Source organism: Pelecanus crispus, chromosome Z (assembly GCF_030463565.1).
Source record: "Pelecanus crispus isolate bPelCri1 chromosome Z, bPelCri1.pri, whole genome shotgun sequence".
In the NCBI taxonomy this organism is placed as follows: Eukaryota; Metazoa; Chordata; class Aves; order Pelecaniformes; family Pelecanidae; genus Pelecanus; species Pelecanus crispus.
In genome coordinates, this window is record NC_134676.1 from 45,598,658 (window position 1) to 45,621,553 (window position 22,896).

A 22,896-nucleotide genomic window follows, 5' to 3' on the forward strand; every position below is an offset into this window, starting at 1 on the left:
CAGAGGTACAGCTTTTTTCCCCCACCGTAGCAACTAGAGGCTACTCTTAACTCTGAAATTTCTTGAACCAAACACTAATCTTCATTCTTTCCCTCTTTTTTTCTTTTCTTTTTTTTAGTGGGCAGTTTGCTGTAGTGAAAAAATGCCGTGAGAAAAGCACTGGTCAGCAGTTTGCAGCAAAATTCATCAAGAAACGGAGAACCAAATCCAGCCGGCGTGGAGTGAGCCGCGAAGATATTGAACGAGAAGTTGGCATACTAAAAGAGATTCGACATCCTAATGTGATCACGCTGCATGATGTTTATGAGAACAAAACAGATGTCATTCTTATTCTGGAACTGTAAGTAGCTCTAAAGACCTGGGGAGGAGTAACAGAATGTTTGTTTGTTTTAAAAAAATAGACACTTTCTCTGAGAATTGCAGTGATTTAACGGATGTTCCTTAGTACCTCAAAAGAAGGTAGATAATAGCCTGAGAATTCTTTAAGTCAGAGTTGTAGCTTCTTGATTTCAACACATACTTTTCACTGTAAATGCACTACAAAGGTTAAAAAAAAACAAGTTCAGCAGATTTAGTATTTTTTGTGCTTGCTACTTTAATCATTGTTGATGTTACAGATCCAGAAGAGTAGCTTGGAGCTAAATAAACTGATGCAAAGCTAAGAGCAGAGGGAAATAGAGATTCTAAGTGGCAGTTAGTTTAGCAAATTTTGCAGTGTTTTATGTTGGTGTAAAGTAGTATCACTGAATGCTTTTTCTCTTTTTTTAGCCCACATAAGAGAACAGAATTTTCCTAGTTCTGTCCTGTTGAAATGTAAACTGAACTTTCATGTCCTTGTTTTAGTTCCCATTTTTCATCCAAGGTTATTGCTAATGGATTGAGGTAAATATGTCAGCAGAGAATACTTCTGCATTGTTTCCAGTCTGGCTTCAAGTTCCTCAAAGATTGCGAATTTAGAAGTTAAGCATTACTCACCCATTACAGTTTGGCAGTGTCTGCTCGTGGGATGTGCATGTTTTTACACAGTTTGCATGCCTGACACTGTGTTATTGCCATACTTGCTCTGTATCAGTTAAATGTGGTTCAGAATAAGTGTTTTGTGCAGGCAAATTATTTGATACCAGGATCTTAGGCAGCACTTGTGTCTTTTCCTTGGCCGTGATTTTTCTTCGGTAGGCTGTATCTTCCTGTTTACTAGCTTTGGTAAATGATATTTCCACTTACCTTATAAGGATATTTAGTGTTGCATGCTTTCAGTAACATACGTGTAGATTTGCGGTATAGATTTAAAAAGAAAACTGGGAAGTAGCTTTTGGAGTCTCATCTTTTCTATGGTATATATGTGCATGATACTGCTTTGTTATGTTAGAACATACTTTTACACTTCTAGTCCAGCATGTGATGGTTTACTGTGATACTTGTTGTATTCTGGGTTGGTTTTCTAGTTCCAGAAGTATACACTTGCATTAGTTTGTCAACTCTGGATAATTTAAGCAAGTATTTTTTGAAAAAAGCTACGTTATCATCCTGTATGAAGTAAAACTTCCTTGTATTCCTGTCGGAATATCTGCTACTCCTGTTTTTTGTTCAGAACTCTTTAAATGTGTCGTGAATACACAGCAAAATTAGTGTCATGCTTCTTCCTCTCCCCACTTGATACTAGCTCTCACATTTTTCCTGTCTATAACCTTATTGTCAGTGTATCGCTGCTTGTGCAGCGCTTGCTTTCTGCTCTGTAATCTGTCCAGATGAAATCAGGCCAGCGTCTAGACTTGAAAGCTCCGAGGAAGACACTGTAATCGTGGGCAGTGGTAGGAGGAATGGGGCTGTTCTGCCCCCCCTCTTTCTACTTGGAATAGGAGCTCTTTTGGCATCAAGGTTGCTGTGTGTGTTTGTGTGTACCCACTGACCTTCACTGGGAAGCAGATACTGCTTCTGACAATGTTTGTTAGTATTTTGTAAGCTTGATAGTGTGAAGCTCAGCAAACTATTTGCATTGCAATTTAGCTAATTCTTTTGCCTAGTTAACAATCCCCATATAGCTTCAGTTGGAGACTCTTTCACTTTTCCAAACTGCTATGTGAGTCTTTCAAGTTGAAGTGCTATATGGGGTATCACAAAGGTAATGGTTTTATTTAGTTAGAGGGTCTAAGAGGAAAAGATCCCTTTGTAAACTGAGTGTGCTAATTGCTGTAAAGTTTTGTAATTCTCAAAATCAGTATGGTGTTATGTAAAGCTTTTGAAAAGGCAAAAGATTGTAATTTTAATTGCATGCTTAGACACTTAAATACGTAATCCCTTTCCTCTAGTGTTCTAATATTCACATTTTGCCTACAGACCTACTCACCTGCCATTCTTTGTTCTTAGAGAACAATTTTAGACAAACAGAAATAAAGCCAAAAGCTCATGAAATCGCCTGTTTTCCTGTCCTCAGAATCCAACCTAAGTTACCATTTTCCCATTTGATTAGAACGTGGCATTTTTCTTGGGACTTGTCTTCCTTTATGACTACAACATTAGACAGTATATCACATACAGACAGGATTTTGGGTAACTTAATTTTTCTAGAATTTAGAGAGAAACTAAAAAGCAACATTCCAGCTATGTATGAGAAATTCCTGACATAATACAAACTCAGAAGAAACACAGGTTTTGTGTTAGTAAGCAAGGGTAATAATGTGAGCGGTGATGGGGAAAAGTATCTCTGGTTGCTGTTCTTAGTAGAAGCTGCAGCCCGCAGACATCAAGCCCCCTGCAGCTGCCCTTTCGGTGGCTGCCAGTAGATGTTAACCTGCAGTCTCAGGGCAACAGCACCTGTTGCCTGTTTGATTTTTATTTCCTGGTTCAGCAAGAGGTTTGCAGTATTGCATGCATCCTCCTAAACATTTTTCTGCATTATCAATCAGCTCTTTCTCAGAGGTGAGCAACTGACTGTAGAAGTTTTCGCTTCATTCCCTCACAGCAAATATTACATCAGCCAGCAAAGCATTCAAGGTGGTGATTTGTATGCAGAAATACGTCGGCAGTTCATTAATTCTTGCAGTGGCGAGGTCCTCACAACACTGAATGCAAAACAGAGGTGCACATCAAAAACTTTATCCACACAGGAGTTTGGAGCTTTTTCTCTCAACTACCGTATGTCAGGGAACAGACCTAAAAAAAAATAAATTTACAAAGCACTTAATTTCTGAAACTTTTAAAATCAAGTGCTTCCTTAAAAGATTCAGCAGTCACACACAAGCATGAGATATTCTTGAAGAGCCTTACTTTGTTACAGTCTTTTGGTATATTTAGAGAAATTGGATGTATTTTCATATTTCTAGGTCTTAGTGGTGTGTGTCTCCTTGATTTGGAAATAACCTTTGAAATGCCCACTCTGTGGACTCTTTCATCATCTTGCAAGGAATGCTGTGCATATTACATATGAACTGGAAGACACTGTCTCTTCCTCATCTAACTTAAAACTGTAATAGTTTTTTTTTTCCTCCTATCACACAAATAATTGAATTAGTCAGAATTTTGTAGTACTTTTTTCTATCCAGCTGCAACTAGTCTCTGTTACATGTTAGCAATACTAAGCGATTTCCAGTGAGCTCTGCTGAAACCATAATTTTATCAGACTTCACAGACTAGAAAGCACAGATGCCTCTGTTGCACAGTGATAATTATTTTCCTTCCTCAAGCATGTTTTGCGCCTGCTTGGTTCCCCTTTTGCTGGCCTGCTAGTAACCTTGGATGTATAATCTCTGTCTCTTCTATTTTGTTTTTCCTTCCACTTTGTTATGTCTTCATTTAGACTGCAGACTTACAAAATATACTCAGTGTGTGCTGCTTTGTAGAGCCTTGGTTATGGTTTCTGGGTGCAACTGCAAAGAATAACTACCCTTATCCTGAATTATATAGCAATTCCTTAGAAAGCTCAGAAGCGATGCAGATGTATTTTAAAACAGCTTGATAGCAATAGCTGACTTTTCACTGGGAAGCTATGGATGGAGTTAGGTATTCATATGTTTCTCTGCAACAAAAATGCCTTCAGTTCTGAATTAGAAATCTTAATTTAAGGCTGTTAGCTCTTGTAGCATAGTTCGAGCGATGAATATCAGTTTTTAAAATTCAGAAAAGGAGAAGGCGGCTGTGAAAGTCTTAGCTCAGAAAGGGAGGAATTATATTACCTTACAAGTGATTGTGCATTAAATACTAGGTTTTATGCTTTTTGAAAAGTTAGTTCCCCTATACTTGCTTTAAAATTTAGTCCTGTGCACCCCAGTGTCTCAGAAAGAGTTGCCACCTTATTGGTACCTTCATAATATTAACTAAAACAGAACAGAGCAAGGAGAGCATGGTAAATGCATGTGTAAAAATTCTGATGATGTCATGAGTTGCTCATTGAAGACTAAATAAGGACAAACAATGATGAACTCTTTAAATTTCCTTCCATCTTATTGGGGAGTTAATTTAACTTGTTACACTTATAATAGCTTGGCTTCCAGAGAAGCTTGAGGTCTGAACAGTTTCTTTACTTTTTAGTTTTCTTTTGGTAGAGGTTTTTGTTAATTTTACCTGTTAGTCATAAGAAAGTTGTTCTTGAGTGGTCTTGTGCTAAATTTTGAGAGGATTGAATCGGTGGTGCTTATTGGGATGTAACAGCAGGTAAGCAAGCTCTGCACTGCTGATTTGTAGGTGTGCCACCTTTTGACTTCAGAATCCTGAATTGTAGGCCCACAGGTGGGTGCACAGAGGATGTGTAGACCAGACCAGTGTTTCTTGTTCAATAGAATTGAAGAATTTAGGCAGACTAAAGAGAGGATTTCATGGCAGTTGGTGTCTCTAATAGATGCTGCACAAGTGAAAATGACAAGGTATAGTGATGCAGTAATATGCCTTGAATTTTCTGGTGGCTAGGTAAAGAAAATCTAAGTACAGTGTTGTTCAGTGGGCAAGTAATGTAACGAGCTAGCAGCCCTGTTCTGCTCTTCCAAAATATTGATACTTTGTGCTTCTGAGGACTGGATTGGTAACTGCACAATTCATAAAGGCTGTGAAATGAAATGGGTGTAAAACCCCTTAACCTTAAATAAAACAGAAGTAGCAATATTTCAGTCTAGTCTTGGGCTGACAACTTCTGTTTCAAAATAATGCAAGGAGTCATACAAGAGACATTTGACCACAGAATCCTGAAGGAAAACATTGCTTCTGCAAGCTGACAGAAGAAATTTTTGGATTAGAGAAGAATCCAGATAATTTATCACATTGAATCTGCTTTAAAAAATGGAAAAAATTGGTTCTGAAATTCTTCTTTACTAGATTATGTTTTGAAATCTAAGCAAGGTAAATTAAACCTTGTAAGCTTCAACTTACTAGGTTAAGTTTCTTCAAACAAGGGGTTTGGGCTTAGGTTTTGGGGGTTTGTGGTTTTTTTAACTTCATCAGAAATGCTTAGATAATCATTAATTATCATTTAGGTGCCATTACAATATGAGCAATGTGATCAACATGACATGTGACTGAGTCATTATGAGGTGACCACGATGACTTTGAAAGTTAATTGGTTCTAGGTTCCCCCTGTAGGTTCCCATAATGACTTCCTCTGAGATCTTGTGATCAGTTCCATTTCACAGTTAAGAAAGCCTGGCAACTTGCAAATGCACTATCCAGAAATCCTTTTTCCACAGGTGTGATGTATTTTCTTTCCCAGAGGGAGATATGTGGGTTACAAACACATCTGTCAGCCGTCATTCGGGAAGGCTGGGAAATGGTTTTACCATTGTTGCATTTTGTGAGAAAGTGTGCAGTTGATCTGAAGCTTTATTTTACTTGTACAGTTTGGGAAAGCTAGCACCTCTACCTAGAAATATTGCGGAGGCAACACGTACCAGCTTTGCTCTTAGTGAAAATGTTTATACAAAATATTTCTAAAAACGTGTTCTGCTGCTCAGAAACAATACAAAATATAGTCATAACAGTGAAAATAGATTTACTCAGCCTTTATGGCTTTCTGTGTTATAACATGGTCAATAATATATATCTGTTTTGGGGCCAGTCTTGTTTAACATCTTTATCAATGATCTGGATGAGGGGATTGAGTGCACCCTCAGTAAGTCTGCAGATGACACCAAACTGGGTGGGAGTGTCGATCTGCTGGAGGGTAGGATGGCCCTGCAGAGGGACCTGGACAGGCTCGACCGATGGGCCGAGGCCAACTGTATGAGGTTCAACAAGGCCAAGTGCCGGGTCCTGCACTTTGGTCACAACAACCCCATGCAACACTACAGGCTTGGGGAAGAGTGGCTGGAAAGCTGCCTGGCCGAAAAGGACCTGGGGGTGCTGGTCGACAGCCAGCTGAACTTGAGCCAGCAGTGTGGCCAGGTGGCCAAGAAGGCCAACAGCATCCTGGCTTGTGTCAGGAATAGTGTGGCCAGCAGGAGCAGGGAGGTGATTGTGCCCCTGTACTCAGCGCTGGTGAGGCCGCACCTGGAATACTGTGTCCAGTTTTGGGCCCCTCAATACAAGAAGGACATTGAGGTGCTGGAGTGTGTCCAGAGAAGGGCAACGAAGCTGGTGAAGGGTCTGGAGCACAGGCCTTACGAGGAGCGGCTGAGGGAACTGGGGTTGTTTAGTCTGGAGGAGAGGAGGCTGAGGGGAGACCTTATCGCTCTCTACAACTCCCTGAAAGGAGGTTGTAGTGACATGGGTGTTGGTCTCTTCTCCCAGGTAGGTAGTGATAGGACGAGAGGAAATGGGCTCAAGCTGTGCCAGGGGAGTTAGATTGGATATGAGGAAAAATGTCTTCACGGAAAGGGTGGTCAAGCATTGGAACAAGCTGCCCAGAGAGGTGGTGGAGTCACCATCCCTGGAAGTGTTCAAAAAACGGGTAGACGTGACACCTGGGGACATGGTTTAGTGGGCATGGTGGTGCTGGGTTGATGGTTGGACTGGATGATCTTAGAGGTCCTTTCCAATCTTAATGATTCCTAGTTTTTACTTTCATTATAAATAATGCAGCCACCAAGCCAGGAAACACAAAATTGCTACTCTGCCCTTAATTGGTTTAGTGGTGGACTTGGTAATGTTAGGTTAATGGTTGGACTGGATGATCTTAAAGGTCTTTTCCAACCTAAACGATTCTATGATTCTGTAACCTGTCCTTTAGAATTAAGAGGTGACCTCCATCAATCACAAATTCTTATTTTATTGAGCAAAATATTTGAACAACCTATTATGACTGCAAAATTGTGACTTAGTTTAAAGGTAAACAGAAAGTTTTTATACAGGAACATTAAAGAATTAAGGCTTTGAAGGAAAATAGTATATGAAGGTGAACATAGAGGCTTTGCAGCCATAAAGGAATTTAGCTCTGACTTGACTGTAATCAAGTTCTTCTGTTAATCTGAAGGGGTGTAGGTTGTTGCCCATGTTAGTTGCTAGCACTTTGGAGATCAGAGTTGCATTACGGCACCGATGAACTGCTCAGAAAGCTGTCTGGTAATCCCTAGCAGCAAACAGAGAAATTGAATGGAGAGAAGCTCTGCACTTGCAGAGAATACTAGGTACAGGTACTCTACGGGAAGAAACACTAGTGCCTGGTGAACCTCTTGCCTCTACTGCTTTCAGGAAGCAATCTCTATGCAGCTGGTGGTTGGTAGCAGCCTGTTAGACGCTGGCTGCATGGGCCCCTCTGCAGAGACCCAAAGGCAGGCTGGGAGTGGGTTTACGTGGCTCTGGAAACCCACACAGTGATCTGGTTTCAGCCAGATTTCAGCAGGGTGTATGTGCACCAGCAGCCCCAAAGCTAACTTAGAAACAAGGCTGGGGCATTGTAATGGAGGTGGAACCAGTGTACTTCTTGGGAGAAGCTGATGTTCAAAAAGATCAGCAGTAGGGGCTGACGTATGGAGTTGTCTGCCCCTTCCCCTTTAGATTAAGACTGCCTCTGTGTGTGAGATGGGATATGCACAGGTACATTGGTGGAATGGGGCTTTCTGCTTGGCTTCCGGCTCCACCTCTGATGGTGACCATGGGGTGGTAAAATGTGCAGTGTTTATTTACCGCGGGAGTGTTACCCCAGCTGCGGCACAGGGCTAGACTTGAAAACCCAGTAGCATTTTAGGAGGTTTGTGAAGACTGCAGTAGCTTACGTAGCTGATGTCTTCACTGGCTTGTTCTAACCCATTTCTGGATCTGTGATATCTGGAATTCCAGTCAAGATCATCTAGTGATTCTAGGTAACTAATCTGGTTATGAAATCTGTGAAAGCAGACTCTGCTGATAGACCTGGGGGCACTATAATTCAGTGAATTAATTGTGGAAGTGAAACTTGAAAAGGATGTTGCGTGTGGACCTGTATTAACCTTCTATGACTTGCTTGAAGTAATTGCCTTGCAGTGATACCATGGTCTTCTGTATACCTGTGGTGGTACAGCTTAGTATCAGACCTGCCAGAGTCAGCAGGAAGGTAGGGAATAAGTAGTTTTCTGACGAGCGTGAAGAGGAAGCTAGGAAATACAGCCTGCATTACTGAGTTCCCATGCGGACATGGGTTGCAGCCCTTCACATACAGGAAGGGCCCCTGGAGGCTGCCTGAAGGAGAGGGACCTGTCTGGGAAGCTCGGCCTTTCTGAGCTTCCAGGTCATCTCATGTGTGCTAGTTTAACATTTTACTCATCATTGCTATAAACCCCCATTTCTCTCATGCCTTGTGTCCCTGCTGGTAAAAGTAAGCAGCAGGAGAAGCTGGCTGGGCACTGTGCTTGCCAGCGATAGCAGCGCCCAAAGGGAGAACATGGGGTACTGAGCTTGCCCCTTGCAGCTGAGGAGGTACCAATAGGAGAAGTTGCAATGGCCCGCTCTCTGAGGTGAACCCACGTAAGACCTCACCCACGTGCATAATGTGAAGGGGCACACTAAAATCCTGCAGACCAGAGGTACAGGCGCTTCTGGAACAAAGCTTTGAGTGTGTTATATCCAGTCCCTCCTCATTCACCTACTCCTTAAGCAAGGGCTGCCGAGTCACTTAGGGTGACAGTACTTCAGCATCTAAAGAAGCACACATCACTTTGGAAAAATCTACCATTTTTGCTAATTAACTTCCAATTTTAAGGAAAAAGAGATTGTAAATTAATTTTTTTTAACCTGGTAGCTTCTCTGGACCTCAGTTTCAAGAGTTGCAAGCACTAGGTATATTACCTGTGAAATACAGGTAACATTTTATTTCACGTTATTGTAAGGCTGTCATGGTTTAACCCCAGCCAGCAAGTAAGCACCATCCAGCCGCTCAGTCACTCCCCCTCAGTGGGATGGGGGAGAGAATCAGGACAGTAAAAGTGAGAAAACTTGTGCATTGCACGAGATAAAGACAGGTTAATAGGTAAAGCAAAAGCCACACATGCAAGCAAAGCAGAACAAGGAATTCATTCACTACTTCTCATCGGCAGGCAGGTAAGCAAGGCTCTGTCATGCATAAGTTACTTGGGAAAACAAACACCATCACTCCAAACATGCCCCCTTCCTCCTCCTTCCCCAAGCTTTATATGCTGAGCATGTCATCATGGTATGGAATACCCCTTTGGTCAGTTGGGGTCAGCTGTCCCTGCTGTGTCCCCTCCCAACTTTTTGTGCACCCCCAGCCTACTCGCTGGTGGGGTGGGGTGAGAAGCTGAAAAGGCCTTGACTCTCTAAGCAGTGCTCAGCAGTAATGAAAACATCCCTGTGTTATCAGCACTGTTTTCAGCACAAATCCAAAACATAGCCCCATACTAGCTACAATGAAGAAAATTAACTCTATCCCAGCCAAAACCAGCACAAAGACCTGTGATGTACATAATCATAAAAGAAATGTCGCTACAAGTAACCCGTGGCAAAGACAGGAGGCTAGTGCTCAGCATTGCTAGAGACAAACTATATGCGATCACATGCAATTAACTATTCACAAATGTGACATCTTTGAGACACATAAAAACGCATGTACATCAAACTCGTAATTTCATGCAGTCTGAACTTTCAGGATGTGAAATTGCACAAAACAGAATGCACATAAGAAGATGAAGAGGCTCTTTCCATTTTACACAAGTACATTTGTTTCTTTGTTAGATATTTCAAAAATAAGTAAACCTTGGGAATTAAATGTTTCTTTTGGATCTAAAAGGAATGTGTATAATCAGTGCTGCTGTTCATACATGACTAGTAAGTTTCACAGAGACTGTGTATCTTTAAAATGCCTACAGGAATAAGAGCAAGTCACAACAGCCATAAAATGTACCCATACCTGTGTGACACTGTCATAGACTGTTTTAGACTGCAGAGCGGGCAGCACAATGCTGCAAGCTGGCATTGCGGAAAATGCATGCTCTGAGTACTTCTCTTGCATTTGTGATGGCTGATGAAAGCTTTAAGCATCAGCAGGCGCTTCCAGTGTTTCACAGGGCAGGTGACGTACGTGAAAAGCAGACCGGGTAACCGTGTGTTTGGTGCAGTCTTTCAGCCTCTTCTTCAGCTGCGGGTGCGGCTCCACTGGCTCACCAAACTCCGTGATGGCTAGCCCGGTGCCAAACCGTGCTGAGTGCGTAAAGGTGCTGGGGTTTGCTGTGACTTCTGCCACGGCTGCCCGCGGCTGGGGATGTAGCTCCACGTGGCGTGGCATGGCTGTGCTCCAGCTAACAGCCTCCCAGCAGCTGCAGCAAACATCCACTTGGAAACATGTGGAAACAAGTTCCACGCCATGTGCGAGTCCCTTAGCCCAGTAACTGGAAATGAAGTGCCAGCACTGTGTCACCATCCAGGTTTCTGTTCATCATCACAAAGCACTGCAGAGGTACAGACCTTAGCCTGAACACCTTTTGCTGTTTTTTCAGTTAGAAGCAAAGGATGAGAGAACATGCCTGTGTAGGCATTTGTAAGATGTTTCTGACTAGCCTCTGTAAAATAATGAACTGTATTTAATCTTTAGGAATTTCATTTTAATGTGTCTACAACAAAAAAAAAAAATTATTAAAATAACCTCTCTTTCTCTCTTCCTTCCAGTCTATAATTCTTATATTTAATGGCACTTTGTTTCAATAATTGCTTTCACACAGAAAATATTACAACACAAATAACAACCAAAACAATACTCTCATTATTGTCTAGGCAGCTCAGTGAAAGCTCTGAGAACTCATTAAAATACACTTTTCATGCAATTTGCATTACAATAATGCAGATTAAGTCTCTTGAAAAGTAGACATGATAAAGAAGTCAAATGTATTTCCAGAAATTTGCCCAGTCTGTTTAGCTGTTATGTTAATCTCATTATTTTTCATAATCAAAACTTTAAATCCTGAACAGATTATTTTTTTCCCTACAGGAAGGCAACATAAATTAGGGTATACTTCTGAATTTTTTTAATATCAATACAATACAAAATACAGGGGATAGTATGACCATCTTTGCGGTCTCTAAGACATTTCTAGGTAATAATGCTGCTATGATTCTATGATTTTATAAGCAGGAAAAACAGTTTGCCACAGTGGACAGTTATCTCAGTATATGTCCTTAAACTGAAAGGGAGATTGGTTGTTTTTTAAGAATAGTTGTAGTTCCTGTTTTCTGTTCACTTCAGTATCTCTTTTTCTGTGACAATTATCATCACTCCTGCCAGACTGCTGACTGAGATGAGAAAAGGGTCATCTTCAGTTTAGTCCTCTCCAACAAATGCAAAAATCTATCTGTGCTTATGTACCCGCCTCACATGTTACCTCTCTTCTTTCTGCCTGTGCAGGTAAAACACTTGCTGGAAATAGTCTTAAGGGCAGTAGTGGCTTTTCCTTGTAGGAAAGGTGTGGTAATGTTAGAGTACGAATACAACGTATGCGTATTATAAATAGTGTAATACCCGATTTCAAAGAATAGAATCTGTTTTCAAGGAGTTGAATGCTTTGAGGAGTTTAGAAACGGAATAGTAGGGACAGCTACCAGTAACTATTTCAAAGCAAGCTTTAAATTCCGTATTTTTCAGTGGGGGGATGGAAATCTGATGCTTTACTGGTAGTAGGAGCCAATTCATGTTTTATTTTCTAGATATCCCATTACATTAGTATGTTTTGAGTATACTTACTTCACACTTAATTTTATTCTTTCAAATGTGCATACAGAGAGTAGGTGGGGTTTACCTCATTTAAATTTAGATACAGCCAACCCTGTTTGTTTGGCTTTTTAAACCTTTTTCTTGTTTGAAAATAAGACTCTTTTTATTGTATTATTTTCAGGGGGAGGAGGGGTAGTTACTAACAATTTTGGGTATTGAATTAAGTAATTTTCATCTTCTTTTTTTGATATTGACAACATTTAAAGCATCTGGATCCTTTTAAAGGCTGGTCTGAGAACAGCTACGCTAAAAGGAACCCGTTGGTTAAAGCAAGCTCGTCAATAACTCTGCTTCTGCTCTCCAAGTGTTGCAGGTGGAGAGCTCTTCGACTTCTTAGCTGAGAAAGAATCTCTCACGGAGGAGGAAGCCACAGAATTTCTCAAACAGATACTTAATGGTGTTCAGTATCTCCACTCTCTGCAAATTGCCCACTTTGATCTTAAGGTGTGTTGAGCAGATAAAAACTTCAACAACTGTCAGCAACATCCGTTAAAAGTCCCTTGTAACACCAGCCACAAATTTGCCATCATGCAGATCTTGGCTGTAGTTTTGTTTTGCTAGTTTATGTAGACAAGGGGAAAGCTCAGCCGTTAAAAAGGAATTACTGAACTGTAAATAGTTCCCACCTGTTTTTAATGTAAGATTCTTCAAGGAAAATGGCAATTTCTGACAAAATTAAACTTCTGACAAAATTAAACTATTCTGAGGAAGCAATCTTGAAATAAAAATTATGATTATGATTTTATGGAATGTGAATGGGATCTGGATGAAACATTCTGAATGGGATGCCTTTTTTCCAACTTTTTTTTTTGCTGTGGTATACGTTTTATGTTCATATGAACATTATAGGTACTAAATTGAAATAGTACAGAGTTAAGTACAAAGATTCTTGTGGAGCAGACAGAGCAGATAATTTCCTCTTCTTTCTTTGCTTTTGGGGCTTTTTTTGTTTGTTTTTAGAAAAACTGTTAATTGCATCCTTTTGGTAATGAAAAGAGAGCTTTTGTATCTAAACTCAGTTACTGCTTTTTTAATGTTTCGCTTTCAGAATGTTTTCCTCTGTAAGATTTTTTTTCAGAGGTAGGCAGCTGAACATTCCCTGAAGTCTGCTGAACTTGGCAGCTATGTCTATAATAGGGAAAGGAGGCATAATTATTATATTACAGTGCAGTTGTGAAAGAGGTACTGTGTTCTGGGGATGAGGTAGGGAAGGGAATGCTTTTCAGGGTAAGCATACATTTTCCAGTCTCATCCTCATTACCTACAGTAATATATTTGATCTTCGTATGACAGTCAGCAAGAGAAAAGAATTGTGAGTCTAGTAAGTACATTTCTTACAATGTGAAATGTAAATTTTTGCCAATGTGCTTGTAATAAAACAAAGCATCCTTACACTGGATACCAAGAATATGTGAATTAAAGTATGGAGCAAGAATTAAAGTATGCAGAACAACAAAAGTATGCAATAGAAGTGTAGGGAGGGACGGAAGAAAATTACATTTGCACATACCAGCCCCTGTAATTGGAGAAGAGAGGTAAAAGAAGGGTGATGGTGAAGAGCCGTCCTTAATGACTCCAGAAGTCCTTAACAATGTGAGCAGGATGGATGTAGCTCCAGGAATTCTTCAGAGCACATCTGCTTATGGACACGACAGGATATGGAGACTAAGTAGCTGCTTCTGTGTGCTAGTTAAAGCGATGGAGTGCAGAAGCAGTCTCCTTTGATGATAATCTTGACATTTTATCTTCTTTGTTCTGGTTTTGCAAATCTTTGTTGTAAAATAATCCAAAAGTCCATATTTTAAAATATAGCTAGAAAAGACATGAGAACCTGCTCTTTATCCTTTTTTGTAAGTATGTTGAGCCTTAAAATCTGGGAGCTGGACCACTCCTAAGGTTTCTCTTGGGGATCCAAAGGCAACAAGGTATACCTCCCTGATTGCTAGTGCAGTGTGAAAGAAGCCTCTTTCAGGGAGCAATGTTAACCAAGCCCAGATATCAGTTTATAGGACTTTGTTTCTTGCAAGCTCCCAGCGCTGTTTGAATGGCCATAGCTCAGGGGCTGTGGTCTTTATGGAAGACAGAGTGTTTCACTTAGGGTCAGTCCACATGAAAACTGCAACTGCTGTATCTACAAGAGGTAAAATCTTGGCCCTGTGGAAATCATAGCACTCTGCATCAACATGAAATCCTAACTTACTGTAGCTAATTTTTAGCATATGTTAGATCATAATAGGAAAAGGTGGGATTCTTCTGCTGAAGACACAATTCAGGAGGCTGAAGGAAGTCAAGAGAAGTGTTCAGTGCTGAAGAATGCAGATATGTGTCAGACATTTTGTATCTATGTATAATCTCTCTTTTTCTCCCCTTTCCTCCTTCTCAAAGCCTGAAAACATAATGTTGTTGGACAGGAATGTACCAAAGCCTCGAATCAAGATTATTGACTTTGGTCTAGCACACAAAATTGACTTTGGAAATGAATTCAAAAATATCTTCGGAACACCAGAGTTTGTTGGTGAGAAAATGTTGTTTCTTCAAACTTTCTTTCTCAGTCTGTGAAACAGTATATGTGGTTTAGCTTGGTTTGGCTAAGTTACAGATTATGTAATTTGTGTGTAGTTCATGACATTTTGAAGTTTAAATGAGCAATTTGTAGCATTCAGTTCAACTTAGACTTGCATTAAGGTGTTTCTATCTGTCAGCATCTTAGCTTATTATCTCTGACATATGTAGGCTCAGAGTGACATAGATCTGTTCTTTGACTAGGTACTGATCTTCCTGCTTTCTCCTTTAGCTCCTGAAATAGTAAATTATGAGCCTCTTGGTCTTGAAGCAGATATGTGGTAAGTTATTGGATCTTACTTGAAATAAATCTCTCATGATTATTCTTATGTTCTAACCTTTTTTTTTTTTCTCTCCTCTCTCCCTCCATCTGTTTTTCTCCCCTCCATCTCCCCCTCCCCTACCCCTTCACTCCAGGAGCATTGGTGTAATAACTTACATTCTGTAAGTACCAAAACATATGGGTGGTTCTTGCAAATGCTGGGTTTTTAATTCTGATTCTATCCTTCAGTTTTGGGGGTTGTCTATATAAGTCAAGCCATTTTGATTGCACATCATGATTCAAGTTGAATGATCATAAAAGCAATAGTATAATTACTGAAAGAATAGCCATTCATCAGCATTGAGATAGCATGTGAAGCTGTCTTCAAATCTGTAGGTGACTTTCCACAGCGGCTTTATCTCTAATCAATATTCTCTGAGATTACAGCAAAGCTTTTTGCCCTGCTAGATCACATCTTCCTGAAAGTACATTTGCAGTCTTAAAGCAGAAAAGAAAAATCTTCACTTTCTGCTGTTATTTGATCTCTGAGGGTTGAAACAGCAATGTTACAACATGTAATGAGAGGAATGTCTTTCTTGCAGTCTAAGTGGTGCATCGCCATTTCTTGGAGAAACCAAACAGGAAACATTAGCAAACGTGTCTGCTGTGAATTATGAATTTGAAGACGAGTTCTTCAGTAATACCAGTGCCCTAGCTAAAGATTTTATACGAAGACTTCTAGTCAAGGATCCAAAGTGAGTTGTTTCTCTTCTGTATGCACTGTCTCTGGTATTTCAAATTACATGATATTTTGAGATGTTAGTTTAGTAAACGTATGGCAGTATGTATTTTTTACTATCTGAAACAGTTCTGTCTTCTATTCTATTAAAGGAAGAGAATGACTATTCAAGACAGTTTGCTGCATCCTTGGATCAAGGTTAGCATGTAATTCATTCTCTGTTGTCCTGTTTTTAACCATTCTTCATTTCACACTTTGCTTTCACTTTTCAAGTTCCTTAACAAGAAAAATTGGCATAATCCTTTAATATCACTTACTGTTTCAGAGAGCTGTCTGAATGAAAACTAATACGTGCAGAATGTGGATTTCATTAATATATCCTCTGTATAAGTTAGCAACAGGGAAGTAGCCCACTATTGAGATTAAAATTATGCTCAGGCAGAGAATCTAATCTTCAGGGAGCATTACACTGACAAAGATATATTCTCTGAATCCCGTCCAATTTCCTCTCACATTTTTCATCTTCTAATCTCCTTAGATTAGAATTATTTAGACTGGGCAAAAAAGGGTTGTCTCTTTTCTGTCCTTCCTCTTTTGACTGAAGAAAGCGGTTGATGCGGAGCGGTGGTCCACTTCTTTCAGCATTCCACAGTGTTTAGTTTGGATCAAGCTGTTGTGGTGCTACTAGGCTGAAAGGGAGCAAATGGGACCTATCATTCTTGTTAATGTGTGTAGTAATACCTGTCATGTAATTTTTCCAATTTTTTCAATTCTATATCACATTCTGATTATGAATAGTCTAAAAGGAAAAAACAAATTTTAGTATTGCATGAGATGTTCTAAGGTCTGGATTTCCTTTATGGCATTTTCTCAAGAATTCCATCTGCATGCCCCACTAGGCTGTGGATATTAAAATGATGTGCTTACAATTACTTTATTACTACAGTATGATTATAGTATTACTATATAATGTAAGTGGAAATCATCACTGAAGGACAGAGTCTTACATACAGGAAGGTTCTTTATGAAAGTTCTGGTTGTAATTGTGGGATATTTTACAACAGCTTTATTTTCCTTTTGCGCATAGCCTAAAGATACCCAGCAAGCACTTAGTAGAAAAGCATCTGCCGTGAATATGGAGAAATTCAAAAAGTTCGCAGCACGACGAAAATGGAAAGTAAGTCATTCAATAAATCTTCAAAATGTTGGTGACATACAATGCAGTAGTGTTACCTGCTCCAGGGAAACATCAGTGCCTTTAAGAGTGGAGAAGAAAGAAGAAGAAACCCATTCCTCTGTCACTTGGAATAAATTAGGTGCTTGAGTATGGTGGTATGGCAGAAGGCTTCTTTATTAATGATCTGCATATAAATGCTTGTGTGTGGATTGTTTGATTTATGCATCTAGCTGTATGCTGTCATCATCTGTCTTGGTAATGTTTTCAGAGAAAAGGCACTTCTAAGTGTAAGTACCTGGTTTTGTGACAGTAATCCCAGAAAACAGAATCATAGAATCATTTAGGTTGGAAAAGACCTTTAAGATCATCCAGTCCAACCATTAACCTACACTACCAAGTCCACACTAAACCAATCAAGGGTAGACTAGACTAAACCATGTCCCAGAGTACCACATTTACCCGTTTTTTGAACACTTCCAGGGATGGGGACTCCACCACCTCTCTGGGCAGCCTGTTCTAATGCTTGACCACCCTTTCCGTAAAGAATTTTTTCCTAATATCCAACCTAAACCTCCCCTGGCACAGCTTGAGCCCATTTCCTCTCATCCCCTATCACTAACTACATGGGAGAAGAGACCAACACCCACCTCACTACAACCTCCTCTCAGGTAGTTGTAGAGAGCGATAAGGTCTCCCCTCAGCCTCCTCTCCTCCAGACTAAACAACCCCAGTTCCCTCAGCCACTCCTCATAAGGCCTGTGCTCCAGACCCTTCACCAGCTTCGTTGCCCTTCTCTGGACACACTCCAGCACCTCAATGTCCTTCTTGTAGTGAGAGGCCCAAAACTGGACACAGTATTCCAGGTGCGGCCTCACCAGCGCTGAGTACAGGGGAACAATCACCTCCCTGCTCCTGCTGGCCACATTATTCCTGATACAAGCCAGGATGCTGTTGGCCTTCTTGGCCACCTGGGTACACTGCTGGCTCATGTTCAGCCGGCTGTCAACCAACACCCCCAGGTCCTTTTTGGCCAGGCAGCTTTCCAGCCACTCTTCCCCAAGCCTGTAGCGTTGCATGGGTTGTTGTGCCCGAAGTGCAGGACCCGGCACTTGGCCTTGTTGAACCTCATACAGTTGGCCTCGGCCCATCGGTCGAGCCTGTCCAGGTCCCTCTGCAGGGCCATCCTACCCTCCAGCAGATTGACACTCCCACCCAGTTTGGTGTCATCTGCAGACTTACTGAGGGTGCACTCAATCCCCTCATCCAGATCATTGATAAAGATGTTAAACAAGGCTGGCCCCAAAACAGAGCCCTGGGGAACACCGCTCGTGACCGGCCGCCAACTGGACTTAACTCCATTCACCACTACTCTCTGGGCTCGGCCACCCAACCAGTTTTTTACCCAGCGAAGAGTACGCCTGTCCAAGCCATGAGCTGCCAGCTTCCCAAGGAGAATATTATGGGAGACTGAGTCAAAGGCTTTGCTAAAGTCTAGGTAGATGATGTCCACAGCCTTTCCTTCATCCACCAGGCAGGTCACCAGGTCATAAAAGGAGATCAGGTTGGTCAAGCAGGACCTGCCTTTCATGAACCTATGCTGGCTGGGCCTGATCCCCTGGTTGACCTGCACTTGCCTGTTGAGTTCACTCAATATGAACGTCTCCATAATCTTTCCCGGCACCGAGGTCAGGCTGACAGGCCTGTAGTTTCCTGGTCCTCCTTCCGGCCCTTCTTGTAGATGGGCGTCACATTGGTAAGCCTGCAGTCATCAGGGACCTCCCCTGTTAACCAGGACTGCTGATAGATGATGGAAAGTGGCTTGGTGAGCTCCTCTGCCAGCTCCCTCAATAGTCTCCGGTGGATCCCATCCAGTCCCATAGACTTGTGAGCATCCAGGTGGCATAGCAGGTCATTAACTGCTTCCTCCTGGACTATGAGGGCTCCATTCTGGTCCCCATCCCTATCTTCTAGCTCAGGGGCCTGAGTACCCTGGGGATGACCGGTCTGGCTATTAAGCACAGAGGCAAAGAAGGCATTAAGTACCTCAGGTTTTTCCTTGTCCTTGGTGACAATGTTCCCCCCCACATCCAGCAAAGGATGGAGATCCTCCTTGGCTCTCCTTTTATTGTTGATGTACTTATAAAAACATTTTTTATTATCTTTTACAACAGTGGCCAGACTGAGTTCTTGCTGGGCTTTTGCTTTTTTAATTTCCTCCCTGCGTGACCTAACAAGATCCCTGTACTCCTCCTGAGTTGCCTGCCCCTTCTTCCAATGGTGGTAGACTCCTTTTTTTCCTGAGTCCCAGCAAAAGCTCCCTATTCAGCCAGGCTGGTCATCTTCCCCGCCAGTTCATCTTACGGCACACGGGGACAGCCCGCTCCTGCTCCCTTAAGACTTCCTTCTTGAAGAAGGCCCGGCCTTCCTGGACCCCTTTGCCCTTCAGGACTGCCCCCCGAGGGACTTTCCCAACCAACCTGAAGAGGCCAAAGTCTGCCCTCCAGAAGTCCATGGTAACAGTTTTTCTGCCCCTCCTCTTTACATCGCCAAAAATCGAGAACTCTATCATATCGTGGTCGCTAAGCGCAAGACAGCCTCTGACCATTGACATCTCCCACAACCCCTTCTCTGTTAGTAAACAGCAGGTCAAGCAAGGCACCTCCCCTGGTAGGGGATCAAACATCCCTTAACCAAGCATTACAGAATTAATTATTCCAGTAGTTATGCCAACACTCAACAGAGGGGGAATGAAAAACCAGTCTCTTTTGCAAAGGATTTTTGGTGTGAGTCTGCCAGCCTGCTTAGAAGGTTGGCATCACTTAATCTTTCCAGAAGTGGGGCAAGGTATTAGCTGAAAGTGTTGATCTATGCAAGGAGCCGTTCATCAAGACAGTTATCCTTCCACCTTCAGCACACACATTGCGGAATTCACACTGATACTACACAAGGGCAGGACTGCTCTATGAGAAATCTGTTTATCATGAGGAGAGATGAAACATGAGGCAACAGAGGTGGATATTATTAGAAAATGAACTTTATTCATGGTCACAGAGGCCAAGAAATAGGGTGATTTTGCTAAGCTGTGGTCCAAAGGCACAAAACATCCAGCTATGCAGTGCAATTTTTTTGCCACAGTTTAGTGTCTGTGTTAGATAAACATCTGTGGTATTTATAAAATTTAAACGCTAGTCTGCTGCCCTAGAATGAAATGGTTGGTCTAGGAATATCTTAAACTGTTTTGTAATACAGCATTTAAAGGAATGCTGTCAGCTAATTTACACTCAGTGTAGGTTTTCTGTGTGTACATACTTTAAAATATGTACATTTAAATGTTTTCAATGTGAACAAGAGGATGTGATACGAATCTGGTTTGCCTGGTATTGGAACAGCTCAGAAATAGTAGCAATCCAAAAATATTACGTAGCTTTGCTTAGTGCATATGAATAGCCTATTTGGATTATAAATGGCAAGGCAAACTGAACGTTCAAATGCAATATAAAAAGGAGATGGGGGGGTGTTGAAGTCAAACTCTAGTGCGTTTTGCTAATACGACGGTATTCCTTCAAAATCTCTGCAATAGAATCTTATCACAAGTGTTCTGTTTTGATTTTTTTTTTACATATAGCTTTTTTCTTCTTATTTTTAAAAAGCAATCAGTGCGCTTAATATCCTTGTGCCAAAGATTATCAAGATCTTTCTTGTCCAGAAGTAACATGAGTGTCGCTAGGAGTGATGATACTCTGGTAAGTGTGTACTTATATGCTTAGAATGCTTTACTACGTCTGAAAGTTCACATTTTCTGAAATGATTCTAACAGAAATATTGGGCTATTAAAAATGTGCATAATTAATCAATCTCATATGTAGGAAGAAAGATTTTAAGGCTGCAGAGGTCAGTTGTTACCTATAGTCTGATCTTCTGCATGACACAAACCGTGAAATTTAATTTATTAATTACCATCATGAGGCTGATAGCTAGTGCCAGAAATTCATGTATCTTGGTTTTGAAGTTTGATTCAGGAGGATTTTTTGTACTGTAGCAATTATAATGTGAAAAAGTTGCATCTGAATTTTTCATGACACCATGTAGAGTAAAATAATAGTGCAATTTTTTAACAGAATATTCAAAATCATTGAGACCTTCTTAGATCCAGTGAATGCTAGGCAGCACTATCACAACAAGCACTTGTTTAAGGAGGAAATTTTAAAGTTGGCCAGTATTCAGTTGGTGGTATTATATACGTCTACTAGATTTAAGTAGTCAGGAGCGATTGCTGTATGCTTTGTAATTACAAGTGCTTGTAAATCCAAAAGCTTTCTTACTTAGCTTACTCTCCAGGTTTTAATACAAGCTGCACAAATTCCCTGTGATCAGCAAAGTGTGTATGTTAATATGTTTAGAGCTGGGTAACTTCATCTTTTCTGTGCATTAATAGGATCAAACTTCAAAACTTCTGCAAAGCCCATTTTATCTTACTAGCTTCCCTGTGTCCCTCCAGTGCAACTCTGCACTCTTGTTTCCACTTTTCTTCCTCTTATCTTTTTTGCTTCCATGTTCTTTGTTTTCTTGTTCTTGCCTTCCTTTCCCTGCCTCCCCCACCTCAGGTATCAGTATGCCTTTTAACACTGGATCAGCATTTCACACCTGTGTTGCAGCAGAAAGGTTTGTAGCCTAATGTTAGTGTTCTAAAAACTCTGAAACCTCAGAACAGAGGAGGTAAGAGTGATCCAAATATAGGGCTTAGTAAATTTCAGTTCTTTGACATTTTAGTGCATGGGACAAAAATAAAGTTACACCTGCAAGGTATCTAGGCTCCTTAGTTATGCTTTAGATTTTTAACTGGTCCATTTGAACAGATGACAGCTTGGTCCGAAGTACCTCTTCTGTGTCATATTCCTGAATGTTGCAAAACTTGATATTCCAGTTTGTATTTTTGTACTTCTTGGGTTTTTTTAATGTTCACATATATGCATGGTATTAGTTTGATTTCATGCAAGTATTGCACCTATTGAAAGTCCTAGGAGGAAAAAGAAAATACACCTAATGGAAGAAACCTGTTTGGAATCTCAATTAGTAGCAGGTTCCTGTGTGAAGAAGAGGGAAGCATATTGTACTAGAAAAAGTGTGGGGGTTTTTGATGTGGGTTTTCAAATAACATGCGTACATGTTAGCCATATGCTTCACAAAGAATTACAACTTGCTGCTGAAGCACTCTAAGAGACTTTGAAAATTTTACTGTTTTAATTTTTTTTAGATGTCTTGGCAGCTGTGAGGTAGGGATTTTTTCCTTTAAGCTAACAATTTTTCTTCTTTCTTATTTAATTACAAGGATGAGGAAGATTCTTTTGTGATGAAAGCTATTATTCATGCCATCAATGATGACAATGTTCCTGGATTACAGCACCTTCTGGGATCTCTGACAAATTACGATGTCAATCAACCCAACAAGGTAGTGTGGGTCTGTGCTGAGGTGCGTGGGGGACTAGCTATCACCCTGTTGAATAGATCGACATGGCTGTAAAATACAGGTGCAACATCTGAAATGAAAAGACAAGTGCATGTGAAATAATTCTGCCTTTCTTTAGGAGAAGTTTTGATGTGTTCTGTGTTCAGTCTTCTCAAACTACCTGAAAATGGAGCCCAAAATGGTTTTCTTTGCCTAGGCCTTTGAAAAAGTATTAATTAAATCTGTTGTCAAGAGCTGTGGTGTGTAAGATATCAGCCTTTGCTGTTTGCAGTTGTTTCTTGTGGCACATGAAGATGGCAGAATATGTAGGAATAACCAGACTGCCAGAACTGACTTTGCAAGGCAGTGTTAGAAACAAAAGTCCCATGCTGCAGAAACTGGTTATGTAAACATAATGTTAGATGGTGCCGTTCATTTTCAGAAATGAAATTACTCACCTAGTACAGTATTTCAGTGTGCTGCTGCTGTAGTAATGGGAGTATTGGAACTGAGACCAAGATGAAAGTTCTGTTGCTGGCTCTGTTGTTTAACCTTGGATAAATCACCTCTGCTCTAATTTTCACTTTTTTTGAAT

General features: G+C 40.9%; 1 protein-coding gene across 2 annotated transcripts in view; it reads left to right on the forward strand.

Moving 5' to 3' along the window:
- The window catches only part of DAPK1 (death associated protein kinase 1), a 97,729-nt gene that overhangs the window by 42,629 nt on the left and 32,204 nt on the right, over positions 1-22,896 (forward strand). For both annotated transcript variants that reach the window (XM_075726010.1, XM_075726009.1), the window contains exons 2-11: positions 119-340; positions 12,421-12,559; positions 14,501-14,630; positions 14,910-14,958; positions 15,095-15,121; positions 15,542-15,694; positions 15,831-15,876; positions 16,766-16,855; positions 20,506-20,598; positions 22,185-22,304. In XM_075726010.1, coding sequence (XP_075582125.1) covers positions 119-340; positions 12,421-12,559; positions 14,501-14,630; positions 14,910-14,958; positions 15,095-15,121; positions 15,542-15,694; positions 15,831-15,876; positions 16,766-16,855; positions 20,506-20,598; positions 22,185-22,304 — 1,069 coding nt within the window. The remainder of the gene's footprint in view (positions 1-118; positions 341-12,420; positions 12,560-14,500; positions 14,631-14,909; positions 14,959-15,094; positions 15,122-15,541; positions 15,695-15,830; positions 15,877-16,765; positions 16,856-20,505; positions 20,599-22,184; positions 22,305-22,896) is intronic.